This window comes from Balaenoptera physalus, assembly GCF_965194825.1.
Source record: "Balaenoptera physalus genome assembly, chromosome: 15".
Taxonomy (NCBI): domain Eukaryota; kingdom Metazoa; phylum Chordata; class Mammalia; order Artiodactyla; family Balaenopteridae; genus Balaenoptera; species Balaenoptera physalus.
Genome location: NC_138894.1, coordinates 31,566,813 through 31,590,056, shown reverse-complemented (window position 1 = coordinate 31,590,056; position 23,244 = coordinate 31,566,813). Strand labels below are relative to the sequence as shown.

The following is a 23,244-nucleotide window of genomic DNA, read 5'->3' as shown; positions in this document are numbered from 1 at the left end:
CGGAGCCGTCATCTCTGGCCCGGGAGCCGCCGGGACCGTCATGCACTCTCTCGCGCTCCGTAAGCGGAGGCTTCTGCCCCCAACAAAGATGGCTGCCTACTCTGTCCTACTCTGCCCTTCGGCCGGTGTCGAATGCCAGACTTTCACTTTCGGGTCACTGTTGACGGGGATGGCGCCGATTCCGAAGACTGTGGGGCTGGTCAAGCTAGGTAAGCAGGTGAGACAAGACCGGAGGGGGTCCAGGAGGACTGGGGCAGCCCCAATTAGATCTGTTTTCAGTAGGATTTTGTGCTTCACGCGATGGGCAGAGGGCTCCAGCTCACCTACCCCGAGGCCCCTAGACGCGCCGCCGCCCTCTTTTCCTATATACTGTCCTCTGCGGCCCGGCTGCCCGCTGGGGGTCGCTGCTGTCCCCAAACTCTGCAAGGAATTCGGTCCTGAGGACTACGGCGACGAGGTTAAAAGGACTCCTTGAGAATTTCTTGGTGATCCAGGGGTTAGGACTCCGCGCTTTCACTGCCGAGGCCAGGGATCAGTACCTGGTCTGGGAACTAAGATCTCGCAAGCCTCGCGGCGCGGCCAAAAAAACCAAAACAAAACATAACTCTTAGCTGCTCTTCGGCCCGTTCCCTTTACGGTCACGCCTCTTTTCAACCTTCCGTGTTGAGCCCTGCCCCGGCCCGGCGCCGCGCGGGGCTCCACCAGGGCTTTGGAGAGACGTAACTGTGGGCCCTACTGCCAAGAAACGCAACGCAAATGGAGGCGGGGCGGGGACGACTCAACGGTGATAAATGCTTGAAGTGGGCAGGATGGGGCAGACGAGGGTCTCTTAGTTGAGGATTGGGGAGTGGGTAGGAGTTGCTTGGGGAAAGATATTATGAACAGAGGGAACAGTGTGATCAAAGACACTAAAGCAAGGAAACGTTGAGAACTTCACTGAAGTGAGACCTTAGTTATGGGTTTGAGAGAAGAGGCGAGCAAGAGGGCAGCAAGTGGTTTGAAAGTCCTGGTCTGGCACATGGGTTTGGTTGTCCTGAAGGAGGTGGTAGGGTTATAGAGGGAGGGACAGGATCAGATTTGGAAGCACTGAGAAGCTATACTTCCAACTGCTACCTGGTTATCTCTAAAACCAAACTCAACAAGTAAAGAAGTTAATTCATCATCTTTGCAAATTCGTTGCGTTTCGTCTCATCTTAATCTTGGTTAATAACACAAACTTCCATCCAGTTGCTTAATTCAGAAATCTGAGACTCATTCTACGTATTCCTCCCCTTTTCTTTACCTCACCCGTGTAGTCAGTCACAAACTCTACTTCTGTACCTCACCCGTGTAGTCAGTCACAAAATCTACTTCTGAAGTGTCTCTTCAATCAAATCTATTATTTCCATTCCTACTTCTGCTGCCACTACCTTAGTTCAAGAACTCATTCTTTCTGGCCTGAACAGTTCTAATGACCTGCTAACTAAACATTTCACCCCTAGACTCATCTCTTTCCCCAGTACAATTTCATTTGAGCATTTCGCTTCCCAGATTAGATCCACTTCCATCACTAACAGGACAAAGTGCAAACTCACTGGATCACACAGTGTTCTTCAGGCACAGCTCCTGGTTGCATCTCTATTACAATAGCCTCCTCACCCATCTCTCTGCCTTTGCTCATTCAGCACACATTTACTGAGCACCAACTATGTACTGAACACTGTTTTAGGCACTGGGAAGAAAGCAGTAAACCAAACAGACAAAAATCCCTATAGTCAATGAATTAGCAGTGTCTAGTGGGGGCAGCCAGTCAACAAATAAATGATATAGTATGTCAAATATGAGAAGTGCAAAGGAAAATAAAGCAAGAAGAAGGATAGGGAACACTGAATGGAACTGAGAGGTTTTGCTTTTTAAAGGGAGTGGTCAGAGAAGTCCTCCCTCAGAAGATTTAAGCAGGGATCTGAAGGGGATGAAGGAGTGAGCCATTCACTGGGGAAAGAGGATTCCAGGCAGATGAAGTAACAAATACAAAAGCCCTGAAATGGGAGCACACTTGGTGCACTGTAGGAACTTCAAAGGAGACCACTGCAGTTGGAGGAGGGCGAGAGGGTAGGAGATGATTTCATGAAGAGATTGGGTGGCCAGATCATGTGTGGCCAGGTAGTGAATTAAGAGAGTAGTATAGACTGTGTTTTGGGGAGAGATAGAAGGTCAAGGCAGTCCTTTTTTTGTTTGTTTTTAAAGATGGCTTACACTAACTAAGGAAACAGTCCTCATTAGAACCACAGAATGTACAGGCCAAGCCTTGAAGAGTCTTGCCTCATTTTGTGAATGAGGAAGCTGAGGTCCAGAGAGGTTAAATGACTTGTCCAAAATCAAACAGCCCAGTAGTGGCAGAGCCAGAACTAAGATGCAAGCAGCTGTGCTCCAGCACAGTGTTCTCTCCAGTTCTATGCTACCTGGCTAATTAAGAGAGCAATAAAAAGCAATGAATAATAAGGTTTTAAATTATATAACACAGGCTATGTTAATGCAGCTTGGTTGAGTGAGGGCAGACATAACTGGAAATGAAAGGGTCTGGGAAGGCTTTGTGGGGAGATGGAATTTGAACTCTTGAAGGTGAGGCAAGTTGTGGTGAGAAAGAAGCTCAGAGCCAGGAGGGATTTGAGGACAGCTGGGGGAAGACCCCAAGGCTGGAAGGAGGCTGGTGGCAGAGGGAGGACGGCAGCTAAGTAGGAGAGGATTGCAAGGGGAAACTGGAAAGGTCAGCCAAGGAGCTTTTTGGAAGGCTCCGAATCCCAGGCTAGACTCAATCCTGCCTGTGGCCCTGGCAGTGGGGGATTACTGGAAAATTCTGAGTAGGGGAGTAATTGCTGAGAGCTTGGTTTGGGGGAGAAACAGATAAAGTGCAGGGGAGAGGCCAGCCAGGAACTGTGGCACTCATTTAGGCGTTGAGGTAGCCCCAGGGTGGATTATATGGGGGTGTTCATATTCAAGGATATGGCAGGGGACACCGCTGGAAGAGCAGGAAAGAGGGCTCCATTTCAGGGGCATCAGTGTGGCTGACCTAATGACAGGATGTCAGAGAAGCCTGGACTGAATGCCGCCCTCAGCTCTTGGGAAGGCAGGAGAGTTAGCGAAGGAGGTGATACATGTGAAAGTCAGGAGCAGCGTGTTTTGAGGTGCTGAGCAGGGAGAGGTCGGCCAGTAAGGTTTTCCAGGCTGGGTGGCTGGTTAGTGGTTGCCGTGGTGGAGCGGTCAACCCAGCCAAGCTCCTTGCTCTCTCCCAGAGTTCCCCACAACACCAACCTAGTCTCCCGTCCCCTCCCCCTCCCAGGACATAGTGGATTTTCTTTGGCGGCCTGTGGAGAATGATCCCCATGGCCTGCATCGGATCCGTGTGGGTGGGAGCAGCAGGCGGCTGCAGCTGTGTCACCATGGTGGGGAGTGCAGGGGCCGGGCCCAGGCTGGTACCCTGGGTGGGGGGGTTGGCTTTCAGATGCTCCTCTTTCTCATGTTCTTTCTTTCCCTTCTCTTTCTCCCTCCTGACAGATTCCCTCCAGACCATTTCTGTTATGAGGGGGAAACTACTGGACAGAATGACAAGGCCAAGGAGGCTGAGAGACTGGGCACCTACTGTGGTCTCCAAAAGTCCTTCCTATACCCTCCACGAGGGTCTAAGCCCTGCCCTCAAAGCCCTTGTGCCTCAGCATCCTGCCTCAGTGACTCAGACAACCTGCTTCAGGTGGCCATGCCTCAGAGGCTCCTGCTGACTGAAGAGATGAGACTCCAGTTCTCCCAGTCCCCAAATTCCCATGTCTATATTCTCTCCTAATCTGGATCTTCCAAGATTCGTTCATACTGCTTACCTCCCTTTCGCTTTCTGTCTCTCTTTTCCTGCCACCTGCCCTTCCTCCTCCAGGAGGCCAGCCGCCTGGCTGAGGAGCTGGTGTCTGAGCAGGAGCGCATGAAACAGAAAGCAGAGAAGAAACGACTTAAAAAGAAGGTAGCTGGAGGGCAGAAGGGGTGGGAGCCCAGAGGGACTTGGGGGAGGGAAGAGGAGAGAACTCTAGATGGCCAGGGGGTCCCATGGGGCTCAGGGACTGGAGGGTCTCCTGGAGGCCATTTGGTGCAGTGGTTCTGGAGTCACACTATGCTGTCTGGGCTGGAATCTGCCTTCTTACTATGAGCCCTCTGCCTGGTGACTGTCTTATCTGCTTTTTCACCTGTAAAACGAGGATGACAACAAAACCTACCTCGTAGAGCTGCAAGGATTAAATGAGATAGTGTATGCAAAGCTCTTAGTACGGTACCATGGCATGTAATATATATTGTCCACATGAAGAATTGGTCTCAGGATACAAACTGTGTGTGTGTATGTGTGTGGGTGTTTAAGTATAGTGCTCAAAATACATCTTCGTCTTCCTCGTCATTGTTATTACAGCGTCAGAAGGATCGGAAGCGAAGGGAGCATTTGGAGCAGGATGGCAGGGAGTCCAACGCGAATGTCTACAGGCAGGTACTAAGAGCACCAGGTGCCAGGAGGTGGGGGCTGGAAAAGCAGGCGATCCCAACTCTGCACCTATTCACCTTCCCTCCAGTCTGAGGCATTGCAGATGGGGATGGGAGCCCCCCCGTCCAGCTCTGGGAGCCCAGCTCAGGGACAGTGTTGCGAGGAAGAGGTAGGAGCCGCCTTCCTTCCCTTCATGGTCTCTGCCCACCCTCTCCTCCCACTGCTCAAGGACATACCTCATCCCTGCCCCTCCTTAACTTTCCTTTCTGCTCACGGGACTCACTGGATCTATCTAGTACCTTTGTGTCTCTGGCTTTGTGCAAGGTTGGGGATTGGCCCCCCAGTGCCTGCAGAGAAAAGGGACTGAGTCAGGAGCCCCAAGGCAGGAGCTTGGGTCCCCAAGAGAAGATGAGTTAGGAGGAAGGAAGCACTCCAAAAGAAGAGAGCCCCATGCAGAGTCATAAGGTAGAGGTGAGGAGGAGGGCAGAAGAACCTCAGCTGGAACCAGTGGAAGGGGTGCCAGAGGGCTCTGGGAAGTTACGCAATCTAAGGGTAGAGGGCAGTGACCAGTAGAAGGAGTTCTCTGGCCCTAGGATTAAAAGACCTGGGATCAAGCTCCATCACTGTCACCCTGACCCGGGGTAGTTTCCTCTGCAAGAAAGTAGGGCTGATGCCATCTTGCAGACCTGTCATGAGGATTACATGAGTTGCCTGATACAAACTGTTTAAACAAAGGAGAAGGATTTGGGAAGGCTGAGGCCTTAAGTCCTGCTTGACTTTGCTTCCCATTCCTAGGCATCTCTAGGATTGCTGGCAGCTGCCTTACAACAGAGCCAGGAGTGAGATTCTTTCTCTCTCCTTCCTCACCCATCCCTCCCTGCGATAGCCCCATCTGAACCTTCCTACCCTCTCTTCTCCCCAGAGTTTGGTACCAGCTTTGCCCAAAATGGTTTCCACCACAAGGCCATGGTCCTCTTCACCCAGGCCTTGAAGCCCAACCCCTGGTACCACCGGTAGGTGGGGGGGTTGGCCTCTGTGCTGGGACGTCAGGGCAAGGCCGGGTGCCAAGGGAGGACCTGGACTTTTGGCCACTTTGTCTTTATCAGGTTATTTGGAAATCGCTCATTCTGCCATGAATGGCCGGGTCAGCCGGTGTGAGCCCTGGCTGATGCCCAGGTAGCCCTTACTTTGCGGCCTGGCTGGCCCCGGGGCCTCTTCCACCTGGGCAAAGCCTTGATGGGACTGCAGGTAATGGGTCTGAGGTTGGAAGGAGAAGAGGAATTTGAGTGGGATAGGGTGGGGATCAGGTCTACATTTGACATTTTCTAGTTAAGCTACTACCACAATGTCACAATGTTAGTGGTACTCAGAACTGGAGCCAGTTTGGGAAAGGGAGCAGTTTTAAGTTCCCTGACCCCACTGACACGTAAACTTTCCTCTTTCTCATTCCTCTGGGACTGAAGCATTTCGAAGAGGCAGCTGCTGTGTTCCAGGAGACTCTGAGAGGCGGATCCCAGCATGACGCAGCCTGGGAGCTCCACTTCTGCCTTCTACAACTCACTCTGGTAAGGGGACCAGACCCACTCTCATGCTGAGGGGGAAACAGAGAGAACTGGCCGGGATTGCAACACCAAGTGGTGCTGCCTTCTGCCTCAGACAAATAAGGGGGATGGGCAGGAATGCATGGGATGAGGGGGGCACAGGCAGCACTGCTGGAAGGAGTATAAGGTGCCCCTCCCTCTTCTTTCTCAGCAGGACCAGTGAGGAGGAAGCCCTGGGCCGCCTCTGTCAACTGGATTCCCCTATGCATTTCCCCATGTTGAGCTGGGGCCTTCAGGCCTCCTCTCCCTCAGTTGCCCTGGAAGCACTGTCCCGAGGGCCCCTGGCCTTCTGTCTCCACCCTTGCATTATCCCCCACATCACCTGAGCCACTCCAGCTGGTCCCTCCCCCATACTCAGAGCAGAAGACCCTGTCCTCTCCATTTCCAGGACTCCTCAAAGGGCTGGGGCATCCTGGGACTTGGGCCCCAGCACCTACCTCACACCAGATGAAGGAGGACCTGTCCCTAATAAGGCAAGGCCATGTGTGCATCCCACAGGGATGAAGGACACTGTGTGGTAGCAGTTCACTGCACATTTTGAGACCTGTACTCTAAAACCATGGTTGGGAACATCCCTGGCAGTCATACCTCTTGCCACAGAGACCTTCTGATGAGAAAAAGGAGCCCTGTATCCACTGAAATAGGCTTTCTTTGGTTCTTAAGCAGATGGCTTCTTCTGGGAGCAGTAAGGAAAAATAAAATCCCCCAAGGCTCAAGAAGGGATCTGTACAAAAGTTCAGGTTTTCAGACTATAACAGACCTGGCAGTGGGGGCATTTGAGGCTTGCCCTGCTTCTTGGCCCTGGGGGACTCACTCACCAGCCAGAGCTCTGTGCTCAGGATGGGGTCACAGTAATGAATAAGGCCCAAGTCTCGCCCTTCAGCTTGACAGATGCTCACTTCTTCCTAATCCCAGTTCTTGCCCTGTTTTCTGAAGCCTGAGCTCCTCATGCCCTGTTTCCTGTCCACACTTCTATACATATTCTGACCTCTCCTTTGCCCAGTGGTCTGATGCGCCCCTCCTCCCACTGCTAAAAGATTCACCAAGGGTTTGTATTTACCAGCTTACCAGCTCCTGCCTGGAGCTGGCAGAGCCCATACAACTCCAGGTACCTGCACTGCTGGCTCTCCCACTGACGGGGCCTTAGCAGGTACCCAGGCTTCTGCTACTTTGGTCATGGTCTTTCTCCACTCCAGCACTGGGCATTGTAACCAGCCTTTCCCCCATGTGAATTTACTTAATTTTTTCCACCCAGGGTCACTGCCCCTAAAGAAGGCTAAAATCCTCTACTTTCTGAATAAGAATCATGACCTTCTGGTTTCTCCTCTAAGATCCTGGCAGCTGCTCCTGGCTGGTTCCTCCCTAGCTCTGCCTGGGACTCTCAGCTCATTTAAATGTGGATCTGTAGGGGACTTTTAGGCCTCCAGAATGCCTTTCCTAGAGGAACCATTTATCAGGATGAATGACTCTTGCTGTCCTATGGGTCTTATTCAACACCATTTGCACCTAGAGATAGGAGATGCTGAAGCACCTCTTTATTTAAAGCTGTCCCAAATTCTTTTTATTGTTTATGGTTTCAGGCCCCTTAAATACTGTATGACAGATTGAAGTCTGCCATTACTAGTTGGGTCACCTTCGGCAGATTTCTTAACACCTGTGCTTCAGTTTCCTCATCTGTAAAATGTGGGCAATCCCTACCTCACAGGGCTGTTGTGAGGGCTGAAAGAGAAAGTGTGAGAACCTACCTACCGAAAGCCTGGTACATAGTGGGTGTTAAATAAACTGATTTTTGTCTGCAATTGTCCTACATATTCATGATTCCAACACTGGGAAGAGAATTATGAGTGAATTGCTGCTTATTTCACAAAATACAGAGTTTGTGGGACTGTGGTTCTCAGCGTGGTCCCTGGGCCACCAGCATCAGTGTCACCTGGGAACTTTTTACAAATACAAATTCTCAGGCCCCCTCTAGACCTTCTAAATCAGAAACTGAAAGAGTGGGCCCAACAGTTTGTGTTTCAATAAGCCCTCCTGGTGATCCTGAGGCACCTGACGTTTGGGAAGCTCTGCTCTAGGACCTAGCAGAGGAGACACCCATCCAGGAGGCCATTTTGGTGGGACAGGTTTGAGTTTTGTTTATCCAAGCCTTGATTATAAGAGGTGGTAGCACTGGGCTAGGATTTAGGAAGCCCTAAGTAGCAGAGGGTTATGGCTCAGAGCCAGTTAACCTGACTGAACCCTACCTTCCTGACTAGAATTATTTGCCCTGGGAGTTCTTTGCTCATGCCTGGCTGGCGGGGGGGTGGGGTTCGGGAGAGGTGGTTGTGTTTGTTTAAGGGGTGATTATATCACAGTGCCTCCATACCAGGCCTGCTCATGTGGCCCTCTTGTTCTGGACTGGGGCTAGGAAGGTAGGACTTACATGCTTTGGGGACTCCACTAGGGCTCCTGGCCCCTCAAAGGAGGGCCACCCACCACTACTGTATGGCATCTTTGCTTTCAGGCTGAGCTGCTCCTTGCTCTTCCAGCACCTCAAAGAAATATCCCCGCCCCACTACCTCTTAGACTGTCCTGGACTTGAATCTTTCCCAAGAGCCATAGGACTCCTGACACCTTGCCTCCACTCTGTCCCACACTCACACTGCTAACTGGTAGGGTTCTGACCCAGCAGCCTGCGTTCTGAGTCCCCGGGGCTGGAAAGCAGAATGACCAAACATTCTGGTTTTCCTGGGACTGAGGGCTTTCCAAGGCTGTGGAGCTTTCAGTGCTAAAACTGGGAAAGCCCTGGGCAAACAGGAATGAATTGGTCACCCCAATCTAAAGGTTCCAGAGAGGCAGTCTTTAGAAGGGGATGAAGGGAATACAGATGGAGCCCTGAACAGGAAAAAGGGGAGGTATGTGTGTGTTGTATATGTGTACTGTAGAGGCAACACAGGTGCAGAGAATACTTTTTGTATATAATAGGTGACAGATTCTTAGCTCTGTACTAGTAGACATTATCTGTTCCTGTCAATGATGTCATTTTCCTTCCAGTTGCCCAGGGTTTCAAGGTTGTCTTTGACTCCTCCAATCTTTGGTCACTGGAGAAATTACACTGATTCCTGTTTCATAACAACCTTCCTCCCCACTCCAAGTCTGGCCCTGAATTCTCTCTGCTCTTACTTTTTGCAGTGGCCAGAGCTACACTCCTTCCTCAGGTCTGTGCCAGTCACCCTGCACATGCAGCCAGATGAGCCTGCCCTAGACATTGCTCTTATACCTCTCCTCCCTAAAACCTCCAAGAACCATGACATGCTCTGTCTACAGTACAATGCCTAAATTCCTACCTTTGGCTCTTCCCTCTCTCCGCTCTGTGAACACTTCTTTCGGTTAGTAGTCCCAGCCCCCACTTACAAGCTTCATGACATGATCATGGGCTTCTGTGATTTCGTTCTCCTTATCCTTAAAATGAAATTAAAGTCTCATCTCATGGGATTTATTGTAAAGATTAATCCATGCAAAGCATTTGGAACTGTGTCTGAAAATGCCAGGTTCGTTTCTGCCTTCCAGCCTTGTTCACCTCCCTGAAATATCCTTTTCTGGGACTTCTACCTGCAACTGAGGCCCTAGCTGACACACACCCCTCCCCCCGCCCCCAGCGCTGGGTGGATTATTCCCAGAGCATCCTGAGAGTGGGATTGTGGCACCTGAGCATGGGAAGGTCTGAGGAGGGAGGAAGGACTGATAGAGAGAGAGGGGAAGCAGGAAGACCAAGCCTAAGCATGGTCTCCTAAAGATGAACAGGGATGACCGGGCATGGGGGAAGACCTGCATCATGGGGAGTGTTCCTCTTCCCTCCCCATCACATGCAGGAGGATGATTAATTACCAGCGTTAGAAATTAATCCCAGAAATGTCCGCTGGAGGAGGTGGGCTGGGCTCTCTACCCTGCAAGCAGCTACTCTAAGCTCTGCCTCAGCAAGTAGGACCAATCCTTCCCACCCTCCCGCCACCACCATCATCCTGGTGGTGACATTTTCCGCCCAAGTGCGGGGTGGGATGGAGGTCCCAGAAGCAGAGGTATGTCCCCTCTCCCAGAGCTCATCACCTTGCCTGTGTCTCAGCATAGGATTCTCTCTGTGGGGGCGAGGAGAAGGGTCAGGACTCTATTAACAAATGACCTCAGGGTGGGGAAAAAGGAGAGTCAGGCAGGGCGCTGTCACTCTGGGGCCAGTCTATTAGTTAGGTGCAAGGTCTCCCAGGTGGCAGCTGGTCAAACGCCGGGTGGAGACCTGGAACTAAGGCGGCCAGTAGAGGAGGGGTACGCGCCCACAGCTACCAGAGTCCCATGCCCTTCCCCTCATCCTGTAGTCTCCAGAGCATAAAGCTGACAAGCACCAGCTTTGAAGGCTGGTTGGATGCCTGGGTTCACATCCTGACCTAGGGGTTGTTCTTTTGTAAAATGGGCATAATTATATCACATACCTTATAGGGTTGCGTGAGGGTTAAAGGAAACATCGGATTTAAAGCGCTCGGCACGGTGCCAAGTACGGAAGCTTCGCAATAATCAGCAGATTTTGCTCTTACTGCTGGGAGCGCCAGGATTGAGGCGTGCTGCGGCGGAGTCTCAACTTTATTCTCAACCATTGGGAAAGCTGGGCGTCTGGACTGTGAGCCGGAAGGGGCCCGGGTCGACACCCTCCCTTTACCCCGGAACCCAGACAGGACGCGGGGGCGCGGAGCCCAGGGCCCCAGAGCCCTGGAGGTGTCTTTGCCTTCAATCGTCCACCTGTATCTCCTCGTCTGACAATTGGGGCCCAGAGTCAGGCCGGGCGGGGCCAGGGCAGAGGCCTGGGGCGGCGTCAGGCAGCGCGAGGCGGCATTGGATTTCGGGGGACAGCGAGCGCAGCGAGGCCAGGTCGGCGCGCATCTCCTCCACGTCGCGCTTGAGCTTGGCTCGCCGGTTCTGGAACCACGTGACGACCTGCGCGTTGGCCAAGCCGAGCCTCGCCGCCAGCCCGTCACGCTCGGACGGTGCCAGGTACTTCTGGAAGACAAAGCGCCGCTCCAGCTCCAGCACCTGCTGCGCGGTGAACGCCGTGCGTGACTTCCGCCGTCTGCGGCCGGCCCGGCCAGGGCCCAGCGCGCCTGGGGCCGCGCGGTCTGCGGGGACAGGGAGGGGGTCAGCCTTCTTCTAGCTTGTGGAAATCAGGCTTCGGTCCGGGAGGAAAAGCGGGGGTGGGGTCAAGCCAGCGAGGGGGGGCGTTGGTGCGGAGCGAAAAGACGGACGGGAGCCAGAACCGCCGCCCCTTCCCGAACTTTGCGAGGGGGGAGGGTGGTATTTCAGCCCGGGGGTGGGGCACAAAGTGGAACCGGCCACTGGGGTACTGGAGGCAGGAGGCTGAGGGTATCTTGCGGGGACTGGGGAGTGGGAGGAGGGCGGGCCAAGCCAGAGAACTGGTGCACCGTCAGGCGGTCTAGGGCGGGGCCTTTGAGGCCTTCCGGAGCCCCTGGTGGAGCGGGCTTGCAGGTCTGGGCCGGCACCAGAGGCAGGGGCCGACCATGGTCAGAGTAGGGGCAGCCAGCCGGAATGGTGAGTGTGAGAGAACCTGCACCGTGCCCTTCTTTAGACTGGTGGGTGTCGGGCACTCTCGGCTTATTCTTTTTGGGTGACACGGGCGCCCCCTCCTCGAGCCCAAAAGGGAGAGAGTGGGGGTACAAAGGGAGAGGAAAGACGGAGTCCAGAGTCCCGCGGCCCTTGAGGCTCCAAGGAACTTCTGCTCCTTGCGCCCTCTCGAGAAGAGAGCGGCTTGGAGCGGAGCTCGGTCACCCGGAGAGGCCCGAGCCTCGCCTCCCTGCACTTTCTGCGCCGCCCTTGCCCTAGCTCACTCATTTACAGCCTCCGGGCCAGGCCTTTTGTCTCCTCTCTGGCCTTTCTCTGTCGCGATTGCTCCGCTCAGTTCTCGACAGACTGGCCCTTCCCCTCGGCGCTGGCGGCCTCCAGGAGCGGGCGCGGAGCCTGGGAACTAAGGGGAGGGGAGAAGAGGGAGAGGCAAACCCCGGCACGTGGGCTGAGGGCAGGGTGCGGATTAGGGTAGCGGCCAGTGTGAACGAAGGTTCGAGACCGGAAACCTGGAGGAGAGAAATGGGGAGAAGGCCAAGTCACAGTGAGCGACCTTGCCGGCGCTATACCTTCAGAGGGCTGCGGAGCGTGCCCGTCAAGTACGCGGAAAGTTTTACTAGTCAGCTCCTCCAGCGCGCACAGCGGCGACGTGGGACCTTGGTTCGACTCTGGAAGCTGCGACGCAGAGGGTCCTCGGGGAACCATGCGCGGGCCTAGGATGTCTGCGATGCTGAAGGGTGTCCGGGGTGTCCGGGGCTCGGATCCCGAGCTCATGGCCAGCCGGGCTGTGGCGGTCCCGCCGCCCGCCGCGCTCGGCTCCGCAGCTGCCTGGGCCCCAGCGCGGCTCCCGATCTGGGCCCCCAGCCTCGGACCCGCCCCCCGCGCTGGGCCCGAGCCTCGAATGCCCCTCCTCCTGCGCCCCCACCCCCCAACCCGGCCGGGTCCGCGGTGGGTCTGGAGCTGGTAGACGTCCCGGCAGCGGTATTTCTACCGGGTGGGGAGGTGTGGAGAGAAACCGGAGGAACAACCCGCCGGGCCGCAGGGCTGCTCTGCGCTGCCGGACGCGGCGCAGTGCACACTCGGGCTGGACCCTTCCTGGGCGGCCCCCAGATTCTGTATACCACAGACTCCCCGCCTAGCCGCAGCTCTGGCTCATAAACTCGTCGGCAATAAAATTGCTTTCCCTGGCCCCAACGGCTGGGGATTTGCAAAATTCCGAGAAGGAAGAGCAGAGCTGGCAGTGGTAGGATACCCAGTCTCACCTAGTAAGGACCTCTGTCTCCTGACCTGGCCCCCTCGTTCCGCCCCATCCCTGCGGAACGCTGTTAAAGAGGTCGGACGGCTGGAAGTTATTAGCGCGGTGCTGGGGGCTGGGGGACTTGAAACTTGGAAGGACCTGGCCGGGCAGAGCGATTGTAACCGGGAATACTGGGGATGCCATGGGGAAGCAAGTGCAGGTGAGTGGACTCTGCTGGCTCTCCGGCTGGACCCAAGGCTGTCCCGCTATGGCTCAGAGGCCCTGAGGAAGTCAAAACACATGGAGAAGGGGCCGGAGACCTGGGCCTCAGGAGAGAGGACACAGCAAACCAGAGCTAGTGTTACTGCCCAGGAGGGGTCTTTGCCAGTGAAGCCTGGGCTTCCTGGTTATTCCTTCCATCTATCAGTCGATCTGTCTGTCTTTGTCTTCTTATTAAGCTCCTGTACTTGGAGTAGAGGTCCTTCAGCCTGGAGAGGCCCAGAAACCACCCAGCATCTACAACAGTGGAGGCGGCCACTGGTCACTGCCCAGGAGCATCAGGGTCACTCGCTATAGAAGAGTGACTTGAAGGGCAGACTTCATCTACCCAACCAGATCCTGGGACAGAACCCCTACCAACCCAGGGGCAAATTCTAAGACCTGGGATATTCATTCCTATTTTATCTGGGTTCTGTCTTTCTCATTTCTCTCCCACAGCTAGTCCTGGGCTTATACCACAGCCCTCCTTTGTAGGAAGAAGACAGCTCTGGGACAGCACTGCTCACCAGTGGAGGCCCAACAGGGCAAGGGTTTTGTTCACGTATCACATCCCAGAGGCAGAGAAGCCCCACCACTCCTGAGGAACTCACCACTCCTAAGGAACTTGCTGCTATGATTTCTTCTATTTTTTTCGAACAGTGCCATGAAGAAGTGGACCAGTCCCTCCTGGATTGTCCATTATGTCACTTTCTCTGTAGACTTCTGTACCTCCCACCATTTGTGCAGTGATACTCTGAGTCCACCTGTCTATTCTCTGGGGCAAGTGGAGCCTGCAGTTGGGGTGCCCTGAACAGAGCTTGAGAGATCCAAGACACCTGGGTCAAAGACTCCTTGACAAGGAGAGGAAAACACTTTGATAATGGGGGTCAGAGAACCTCATGTAACCTGAGGCAGTGACATAGCCCACACCCAACAAAGGCTCTTCTTGGTAAAAGACTCCCTCCCAAGGCACCCCCCCCCATCCCCTAAGACTCACACAGACACTCACATAGTACCTTCATGGCAACCTAAGCAATAAACTCAGCCCAGTGGGCCACGGTTGGATCAGAAAGCAGACAGTGGAAAGCTGAGATGCCAGGACTTGTTAATTGGTTATTAATGGTGGCAGGTGGAGGAGGGCCAGGAGAGATCCTCTTAGCTGGAGGCCTCAGCCCTCTGAACCATCCTGGGGGTTTCACTTAATCTGTAATTAAAGAAGGTCTCAGGAGGCTGCAGGAACTGCCTAGCCTATGTCCCAGGCCTGTCACCAAACAGACACTCCAGCCTTCACTCATTCATCTTCTTATGCAGCTTTTATGTCACCTCTTCTGCTATCAGTTACTCCTGTGTGTCAGTGTGGGGCTCTCCTGAAGGGCCTTTGCTTTCCTCCCCTTCTGCCTCTCCAACATTTTCCCCCTTGCAACCAGGCTTAGGAATGGGGTTGGACAATGGGGTTGGGCAGTCCCCAGATGTGGGTTTGGGGGAGGAGAGGGAAGGAGAGACTAGTAAAAGGAAGAGGCCACTTACAGCAGAGCCCAGCTAAGGTCATCTCAGCAGCCAGGGACTTGTCCAGACAATTGTGTGGCCACAGGAGGGGACTTTTCCCAGCAAAGCCCCTGGAACCTGAGCTGGGGAGAAACCAGATCCTCCGAGGGGGGTAGGAGGAAGGGAATGATTAATGAGGGAGATTAAGAGATTAAACCTGGGTTCTGGGCTGAGGAGGGGGGCACTTCGCTGTCTCATAGGCTTCCCCCAACCCCAGCTTGGCAGTGCTGCTGCTCTCCAGTGCACCTCTTCCCACCATACCTCCCACCCCCATGGTCCAACCCTCTCCTGCCTTGGGTCCTCCCCAGAGCCATCCAAAGTCGTGAACCTACATTGCTGCCTGCCACCCCCCATTCTGCAACAGATTCTCCCCATTGTCCCTTCAGACATTTGGGGGTCCTCTGCTCCCTCCTCTAGCAGAGATCCCCTCTTTCTCACTTTCCCTCCAGAAGGCACCTCCATTCCCACTTAAGGGTGCCTTCTCACACACCCCCAACACCCTCTTTCAGAATTCCCTTTCCTCATCACCCCCATCTTATTTCTCATTCCCTGACACTGCACCTCTGACCCGCCTTGCCCTCCTCAGCCTCTCAGCTTGCAGATTCCTCTGCCCAGGCCTGCCCCAGATGTACCCCCTTTTCTTGGCATCCATATCTGCTCAATAAATGACCTTTAGTCCCCTGGATTTCCCACCCCACGCATTTCTCTGAATTCTGTGAGTGTAAAGGGGGGCAGAATCCTCAGAATAACCTCCTTGGGGTGGTGGACGGCCGAGGACAGTCCCAAGAGATGTGCTTGTCCTCCCCCCACCCCACCCCCCCTTAGGGGAAATCCCTTAACCAGAGTGAGAGGGAAGTGGGCACTTTAGAGAAGAAACTCCAGGCAGAGGAGCTGGGGCAGGGAGTCCATACATCTCACACACTTCTGGGATGGTATTCTCTTTCAGAAAACGTTAATGCAGATATAACCGATTCAGACATAAATTTGTTTCCTCACTTCTAGGGCCTCAGGTCTGTGAGTTCTTTTAGGGCTTTTACGCTGGCTCACAAAAAGCTCTGCGCAATTGCCGCCAAGCCGGGGGTGTGCAGGCTGGGGTGGGGGAGCGGCGGGATGCTCAGACACTCCCCCACACCCCTACACTGGTGTACCCCTTGAGACTCATTGTTCCAGGGAAGTCCCCTTTCCCTATCTCCTCACTCCCGCCCACCCCCAAGTCCTGGGAGAGACTGGCCAGGCTGAGAGAGACAGGTCCTCCTCTGTGCCAAAGGCCAGAGCAAATATTGGTGCCCCCTCCCTCAGGTGAGTGTGGACCACGAAAGGGGTTTGGTGAGAAAGGGCAGCAGGGGCAAGGGCGAGGTTGGCCCTGCAGGTGAGGACCGACACCTCCACCTGGGAGCCCCGCGAGGTCCCGGGCGCCTGCGAGAGGGCGGGCTGCGCGCTGGGAAGGCCCTGCGGCCGCTTCTCTGAGCACAGCGCGGGCGTTCTAGGTCACCAAGCCCAAGAGAACCGTGGGCTTGATTTGCCCGCTGTGGCGCAGATCGAGACCCGAGTGACCCCGAGGGTCAGGATCTGCGTGGGGCAGGCCAGGGAGGGAAGTAATGGACCCACAGATGGAGGGAGAACGGCGCGGTGCCCGCAGCTGGTCTGCATCAGCCACTTCGGGAGACGCACGGCAGCTACCGCCACCACTGCCACCCCGGCTGACAGACAAAAAAAAAGGCTCCACTGAGCTGGGGGCGAGGCGGGGAGCCGCTCCAACCCAGATCCAGGCCTGAGCGCCTTCCGCTGCTTCTTGGCCGCAAGCCACGTGTCATCAAAGGCCTCATCCTGAGGCTTGGTTCTCAGGTCTCCCGTCTCCAGCAGCTTTATCTTCTGACTGGGCCTGCTAGATGTCAAGCTGCCGCCAAGCCCCTACCGGACTACTCTGCAGGGGCGTTTCCATTCTCCTTACCTCCACTACCACCCCCCTGCTGCCCTGGCCCCCAGAAATGCCCTTTCACACACAAATGCCTTGAGAACAGTCTAAGTGCTGTATGCTTGAGTAGGCCTGGGAGTAGCCAGAGCTTAAATTCAGGGAGAAGAGAATGGGGAACCCTGGGATAGATATAATTCATCAAAAACCTCCAGATATATGCTAGTATAGAGGCAGGCCAAAGACACTGAAAAAAGCCCTGATTCTGGCTGAGGGAAGGTTTTCTGGAGGAGGTGACACTTAGGCTTTCAAGGACAGCTGGTGGGGGCGGTGGAGGGTGGGCGCATTCCAGGCCTGAGGCCTGAAACATGTGAGGCTCGGGAATCTTGGAGATGGTGCCAGGAAGGAACTGGGCCTGGGCCAGTGGCCCTGCAGTGTCCCTACCCTGGTCCCTGCTGCCTGCCCAGGGTGCACCAAGGGTTCTGCCTTGCTGTCTGCAGTCTCTCCACATGTGCCTTTCTCTTGGCCTACAAGCTTCATTCATGGGGAGGGAGGCCCACGCCTACCGTGCCCTGGGAGAGAGCTCAGGTTTTTGCCCCTGAGTCTCTGGCTCTTTTAGCCAGTTCAGGCCACCTTCACTATGGCCCTCCCCTAGGCCCTCTGCCACCCAATCTCCATCTGGGGAAGCTCAGGCACCTTCAGCCCTCACAAGCTATACGCAATGACCCCCTTGAATTCATGGAGTCAGACCTTGGCCAGCGCCAGATTCAGGCTTTAAAATCAGGTTTAACATTTATGCTGCCTGTGCCATCCAGTTTGTCCCACATTCCACAGCAGCCCATTAGCTTCCTTCAGGAACTCCTTGCTTTGGCCTCCAGTCCCCTCCTCTGTTACTGTCTGGCTCAAACAGACAAGGAATGCTTGCTGAATTACTCAATGGAGTTCTCGCCTTGTTGCTTCCCTCTTGTTCCTAAAAAGTGCCTCTTCTGGGCACCAGTTCCCTCTTTTCAACTACCCTCACCACACCCTGGCTTCACCTAGCCCAGGTACCTGAAGGCCCACTGAATCTCATATGGACAGCCAGGTTTCCAACTGTGACTATCCCCATGTGTTCTTGCATCCCAATTTTTTTTAAGGCTCCTCCCATAGTGCAATTCTTTGTATTTTCTTTCAAATATCACTCTTCTTCAGTCCTGCAGTGGCCACTGTCAAACCCTAGCCCCATTCTTACCACTATTGAATTAGGACACCTCCATTCAGGCCTGCATTATATGTGGCAACATTCAAGGACGGTGAGAGCTCCCCTCCCCTTCACCAAAAAGAGCTGGTATGAATAACCTGGTTTCACTTAGCTCACCTTCAGAGTTTTACATATGTAGGGTCCTCTACTGCTCTCCTTTGGCAATTCACTGAGGGAACACCAACATAGAGAGGCCCTCCTTCTTGATGAAACTCAAGAGGGAAGCAGGACACAGGACAAAGCATGAGTGTGTGGCAGGAAAAAAAGGAAAAAGATGCTTTTTTTTAAAGTTTTTATTTCAAAAAATAAAGCCAAGGTTAATTTCACATAAATATCTGGGGAGGGAAGGGCAGAGGGATGGGTGGGGGCTTGGCCCCTACCTCCTCTTCTCTTTCACACTGTATTGTAAAAGCAAAGGGGATGGCTAAGGAGAGAACAAAGGGAAGAAGTAGTCAGTGGGAACATTCTTACCCAAGCGGCCCCCTCAGCCTGCCCCTGCCCTGGAGACTGCCTTGGCACTGGCTCACCTTGCCGAACCAGCGGGAGAGCCATATCTGCTTCATGGTCATGTGATCAGGGAGAACTTCATTGTCAAAAAGGAGCTGCACCTAGGCGGGAGATAGGGGCACAGTTTTAAGAACTATCCTCTTGCACAGGTCAAGAACTACCCTGGTCTACCCTATACTCTGTTCCTCCTTTCTTAGCCCCCCCCCCCAAAAAAAAAACTACTATGGGGTACTCACATGCTGGGGATTTAGCATCAAGCGGTGACATAGCACCCTCCGGAGATGGCGAACTTCAGCTCTAACAGAACATCGGACATATTTGTTCTGGGGGTGGGGAGGGAAAGGACGAGAACAGGTGTGTGAGGGAAGGGCCATGGGGAGGTGAGTCTCCTTAGAGAGGCCCTCCCCTCAGCCCCTCTCACCTGCAGGACGCTTTTATTCTTGTCTTTGCCAGAACTGGGGGGAAACAGACACAGGTTAGGGAGCTCTATCTTTCCCCCGTCCCCTGCCCAGAACCATGATATACTCTCTTCAAGTGAACAGACACTCCCCTTACTGCTCGCCCTCTCCCTGAGCCCCTCCCTGCCTCTGGGTCATTGTCACTGTCACTTCAGATAGCCCATGACCTGTCCTTCACCTCAGCCGCTCCAGGCATAGGCTCAGCTGCTCATCATAGCGATAGTAGTGGGCTTTTGAGTGGTCGAAGCTGCTGAAGGGGAGGCCAAGGTTGCTCAGGGCTGGCTCTGAGAAAGACAGAGTAATGAGGAGAGTGGCACATGTTCCACACACCTTTTTCCCCGGGGAGCAAAACTGGGCAGGAGGAATGCTCTGGGGGTTTTACCTTACCCTCCTGCTACCAAGAGACATACCTTCCCCGCTGGGCTGGGTGACCCGGTCCAAGCCTCGGGACTGGTAGAATTCTCGGATCCGTTTCTCTTCACCTAGAAGGGAGTGGAGTACAGGAAGTAAAATATAAGCCCTCCCTCATTCTTTGTCCTTCTAGTTGTCAACCTCTTTACCAAAGCCCTTGTCATCGCAAGCTGCCACCCAGCATCAGTCCTCTAGAGGCCCCTCAAAGTCAGGGTGGTTACTCACTGTCTTGCAAGCCTGGCACTAGCTTGTACACGATGTCCTGCATGACCCGGTCCAGCTTGAGGTTGAGCAGTGGCTGTGTCTCGTGGATCTTGATGTTGCACATGGGGCAGTACTTGCTGGTTTGGAGGTACTTCACAATACAACTCTTGCAGACTGCAAGAAGAGAAAAGCAAACTCTCGGGCCCCCTGGAAATCGGGTTCATGGGCTGGGTGGGTTGCCTGGGTGGTTGGGGCAAGCAGCCTAGAAGCTGGCAGCCGGCTTAGTGGGAAGTGGGGCCTGGAAGAAACAGCCAGGGTCCTGGGCACTCACACGTATGAAGACACTCTGTTATGGTGGTGGCATCCACGAAGTACCCTGCGCACAGGCAACAGACGATGTGCTCATTCAAGTCTTTGATCTTTACTCGGACCTCCTCCTGCGGACACACCCTCCGTCAACGACCACTCTCCCAACCCCAACCCGTGTGCCGTCACAACTTGGGAGTCGCCTCTCATCAGACCCCACGGCCAACACCGCACCCTGCGCCGTCAGCCGATTAGCTCCCGGGGGTTGACACTCGCCCTCCGCCCAGCAGAGGGCTCCGCACACAGCGGGGTCTCCCTCCAAGCCAACTCGCCCCACCTTCCTTTCCCAGGGGAGACTTCAAAGAGTGAGCGGCACAACGCGCAGGCGTCCTAGCCTGGAGTTTGGCAACCCGACCGCAATCGCGCAGGCGCATTGGGAACCCTGTCTCTGCGCAGGCGCACTGGCGCCCGGCCAGCCACCGCCCGTCCTGTAGCCGGCCTCAGTTCGCACCGCTAGCCGACCACAGTGGTAACCTTGCCGCCCCTGCACCTCGTTCCGTAGCGGGTCCATCTTGTACACTGACTGGAGCTGATTCCGAAGCCTCATCGCGATCGCAATCTGGCCCCCCTGAGGAGACGCCATCTTAAAGGCTGATCCCGGCCGGCCACTTCCGGTGCCGCCTGCGGGGCGGGACTTGTCGCCTCGCAACGAAGGCTTAGGTCTTTTCGGATTCGCTGACCCTCTGTAAGGCCCCGCCCATGTCCCTTTCTCCCCGTGTGCTCACCTGAGCCCCACTGGCCCCTCCCCCTCCTCAATCTGTAATTAGGGAGTCGGGGGGTGCCTGGGAAGGGGTCCTATCTCTTTGAGCTCCTGTAGTAATCATCATAATAGACCCTACACGACCTCGGGACTAACTTTTGGAGCCTCCAAAAGACTGCCGCCTTCAACTCCCAAAGGCCCGGCGGTCTCCTCCCGCTACCGCTCAGGGTCGTCGATCTCCTGTGATGATGTCCCTGCTAAAGAAGACCCTCCGGGGCCCTCTACTTGTGTCGCCCTCCGCGGCTGACGCGTCCGCATTACGGAGCTTCATCCCGATTGTGGGCCTTGTCCCGGCTTCACAGCGGGGGTTTCTCGGAGCTTTGCGGAATCTCGTAGAGGGTGGAGGGGAAGGAGGGACCCCCAGGGACTTGGTAGTGATCGTACCCCCGCCCCCACACTCCCCCCCTGCCGCCGAGGATGGGGGAGCAGGCCCTGGTTAATGATGATGATTCAATCATCGGCGCCTGCGGAGGCCTGGGACAGACTAATGCAGAGCAGATGCCCAGGAAGGAGGGGAGGACGGCTAGGACACTACCACACACGGACACGCTGAGGCAGCGAACTCCTTTGGTAGCATAGGCCCAGTCCCGTACTTTGGGAGGACGCAGGGGCCCTAGAGCTGGTACACCGACGTCCCTAGGTACTTTTTAAAAAGTGGGATTAAAAAAAAACAACAAAATAAGGATAAAATTACTGTGGAGTATTAACATCAGGTGCAATTGGAGACTCAAGAAGGGAGAGATACCAGTGGAGACCCCGAAAGACTTTCTGGAGGAATTGGGTCTTTGTGTGGGCACAATTTAGAGATTGGGGTGGGGGTGGGGAAAGGAGTGTGGTGGAAATAGAAAAGAAAGGCAAAGTGGAGGGGAATGAACGGAGAGGGACTGGACTGAAGCCCAGGTGTAGATCTGAGAGTAGTGATAAAAGAAGCAGAGCCTTGTGGAGTTGGGACTTTAGCCTGAGGGCAATAGGGAGCTAAAAGACGTTTTTGAAGAGAGGGAGTTATCCTATGAAAGAAACATACTTGTTCATTTATCTTCAGAGTGAATTAGCGGTAAGGAATTATGAGATTAGTGATATTTTAATCAACTACTTCTCGCTACAGCCACTGCTTACCTCTCTGTTCCAAGATGCCATTATCTCTTATCTGGATGATTGCAATGGCTTTTGCCTGCTTTCCTTGCTTCTACCTTTACCCCTCTTTAGCCTATTCTAAACATAGCAGCTCACAGTGATTCTGGTAAAACATGAAAAAAAAGGATACATGGAAAGTTTTTTTGAGTTGATGGATGTTTATTATCTTGATTGTGTTGATGATTTCATATGTGTATACATATGTCAGTGTATCAAACTGTACACTTTAAATATGTACAGTTTATTGTATTTCAGTTTTGCCTTAAGAAAGTTGCTTAAAATAAAATTTAAAAATGAGGTGTCTTACTTTTCTGTTTAAAACCTTCCAATAGCTTCTCTTTTCAATTAGAATAAAAGTCCAAGTCTTACAATGGCCTTCAAGGCCTTGCATGGTCTTTCGCAGTCCCTCAGTCTCTCCAGACACACTGGACCCCCTCACTGTTTGTTCCACAGATACACCAGGATATACTCTCGTGTCCCCAACTTGAAATGCTCAGATATCCAAATGGCCCTTTTCTTCCTTCAGGTCTTTACTCCATGAGGCCTTCTGTGATCAATCTAGATAAATCATAATCCCCCACTCTTACACTTCTTCTTCCCCCTTCCTTGCTTTATTTCTCTTCTTAGCATTGTTATTATTAAGTTTATTGTATATATTTCCTTTTTCACCTGCCTCCCCCACTAGAATGTAAGCTGCTCAATGGCAGGAATTTTTGTTGTATTTACAACTATATTTCCAGTGCCAGGATCAAAATTTTCTGGATGAACACATGAATGTAGGTGGTGGTGATGATGGCCTAGACTAGGCTTTTATCTGTGGAAATGGAAAGGAAGGACTGTGTATGAAACATTTCAAAGAAAAGAATAATAGGAGGAAGTGAATAAAGAGCTTGAGGGGAATAATTTCCTCCAGCCTGTTGGACTTAAGGTGGCTAGAGCGAAAGCAGGTGGAGCTTGCCAGAAAACTAGAATGGTGGGGTGGAACACAGCAAGTGTCAGAACCAGGGACTGAGGTCTCAGAGTTTTCTGGGTAGCTGTAATAGATGGAACTATTGGAATGGATGAAACCTGAGCAGATGTAGAGATGGGTAAAGCTGAAGTCTGAGCTCTGAAGAATGCTCACAGTCTTTGGTGGAAGAAGAAAAGTCAGTGGAGGAAAAACATAAGCAGTGACTGTGAATGTCCAAAGATGTAGAATAATATGATATTATGGAAGCCAAAAGAATGGACATTTCAAGAAATAGTTGATGGTCAACAAAGTAAAACATGTCAGAGAAGTCCTGGATAACAGACACTGGACATGGGAGCTCTCTGAGAAAGGGTCCATGTAGTGAAGCCAGCTCGCGGTGGGTTAAAAGAATAAATAATGGGGAAATGGAGGCAATGGGTATGGGCAGTGAAAGGGAAAAAGAAACACATAATTTCTCTTCAGGAGTTGGGCAAAGACTTTGTCCAGATAGTAGAGACCTAAGACAGTTGGGGGTAGGAAGGACTAAATTGATAAGAAAAATGATG

General features: G+C 53.5%; 3 protein-coding genes and 1 long non-coding RNA gene across 15 annotated transcripts; 2 read left to right on the top strand and 2 right to left on the bottom strand.

Moving 5' to 3' along the window:
- Nucleotides 1–40: 40 nt before the first annotated feature.
- Nucleotides 41–7,895, top strand: TTC31 (tetratricopeptide repeat domain 31; the record flags this gene model as incomplete). Of its 9 annotated transcripts, XR_014254168.1 has the most annotated exons (8): nucleotides 41–217; nucleotides 3,905–3,988; nucleotides 4,427–4,501; nucleotides 4,584–4,664; nucleotides 5,418–5,508; nucleotides 5,602–5,743; nucleotides 5,959–6,060; nucleotides 6,248–7,895. XR_014254168.1 is itself a non-coding variant. In XM_082427210.1 (6 exons), the coding sequence occupies 6 exons, from the start codon at nucleotides 41–43 to the stop codon at nucleotides 6,257–6,259; spliced, it is 534 nt and encodes a 177-aa protein (XP_082283336.1). In that variant the 3' UTR covers nucleotides 6,260–7,895. The 9 variants fall into 9 exon arrangements, 3 of the variants coding, with proteins under 3 accessions (XP_082283336.1, XP_082283335.1, XP_082283337.1); XR_014254164.1 differs by lacking the exon at nucleotides 4,584–4,664 and having other exon boundaries at nucleotides 4,427–4,497; XR_014254166.1 differs by lacking the exon at nucleotides 4,584–4,664 and having other exon boundaries at nucleotides 4,820–5,508.
- A 91-nt stretch (nucleotides 7,896–7,986) lies between these two features.
- LBX2 (ladybird homeobox 2) lies at nucleotides 7,987–13,403 on the bottom strand. Its single transcript, XM_082427194.1, has 2 exons — nucleotides 12,267–13,403; nucleotides 7,987–11,237 (listed from the first exon to the last, which is right to left on the bottom strand). Exons 1-2 carry the CDS (start codon nucleotides 12,469–12,471, stop codon nucleotides 10,852–10,854), a joined length of 591 nt encoding a protein of 196 aa, XP_082283320.1. The 5' UTR covers nucleotides 12,472–13,403; the 3' UTR covers nucleotides 7,987–10,851.
- On the top strand, nucleotides 11,341–15,736 carry LOC309643982. The gene is made up of 2 exons (XR_014254176.1): nucleotides 11,341–11,667; nucleotides 13,393–15,736. It is a non-coding gene; the product is annotated as an uncharacterized lncRNA (long non-coding RNA).
- Nucleotides 15,737–18,111: 2,375 nt separating this feature from the next.
- On the bottom strand, nucleotides 18,112–20,536 carry PCGF1 (polycomb group ring finger 1). 4 transcript variants are annotated; one of them, XM_082428092.1, is made up of 9 exons: nucleotides 20,287–20,536; nucleotides 19,801–19,906; nucleotides 19,491–19,643; nucleotides 19,265–19,336; nucleotides 19,033–19,138; nucleotides 18,818–18,851; nucleotides 18,633–18,719; nucleotides 18,417–18,497; nucleotides 18,112–18,313 (listed from the first exon to the last, which is right to left on the bottom strand). In XM_082428092.1, the coding sequence occupies exons 1-9, from the start codon at nucleotides 20,416–20,418 to the stop codon at nucleotides 18,266–18,268; spliced, it is 819 nt and encodes a 272-aa protein (XP_082284218.1). In that variant the 5' UTR covers nucleotides 20,419–20,536; the 3' UTR covers nucleotides 18,112–18,265. The 4 variants fall into 4 exon arrangements, with proteins under 4 accessions (XP_082284218.1, XP_082284220.1, XP_082284221.1 ...); XM_082428094.1 differs by having other exon boundaries at nucleotides 18,131–18,313; nucleotides 20,326–20,513; XM_082428095.1 differs by lacking the exon at nucleotides 20,287–20,536 and adding an exon at nucleotides 20,010–20,260 and having other exon boundaries at nucleotides 18,133–18,313.
- Between the last annotated feature and the right edge of the window lie 2,708 nt (nucleotides 20,537–23,244).

What these genes read in the sequence shown, in the direction of transcription:
- PCGF1 (XM_082428092.1), bottom strand. Translation starts at nt 20,418, where the DNA reads ATGGCGTCTCCTCAGGGGGGCCAGATTGCGATCGCGATGAGGCTTCGG. An exon ending in AGTGCCAGGCTTGCAAGACA is followed by an intron (nt 19,337 to 19,490) that starts GTGAGTAACCAC and finishes ACTCCCTTCTAG; the next exon opens with GTGAAGAGAAACGGATCCGA. An exon ending in TCTCCCGCTGGTTCGGCAAG is followed by an intron (nt 18,314 to 18,416) that starts GTGAGCCAGTGC and finishes TTCTCTCCTTAG; the next exon opens with CCATCCCCTTTGCTTTTACA.
- LBX2 (XM_082427194.1), bottom strand. Translation starts at nt 12,471, where the DNA reads ATGAGCTCGGGATCCGAGCCCCGGACACCCCGGACACCCTTCAGCATC. An exon ending in CGCTCCGCAGCCCTCTGAAG is followed by an intron (nt 11,238 to 12,266) that starts GTATAGCGCCGG and finishes CTGTCCCCGCAG; the next exon opens with ACCGCGCGGCCCCAGGCGCG.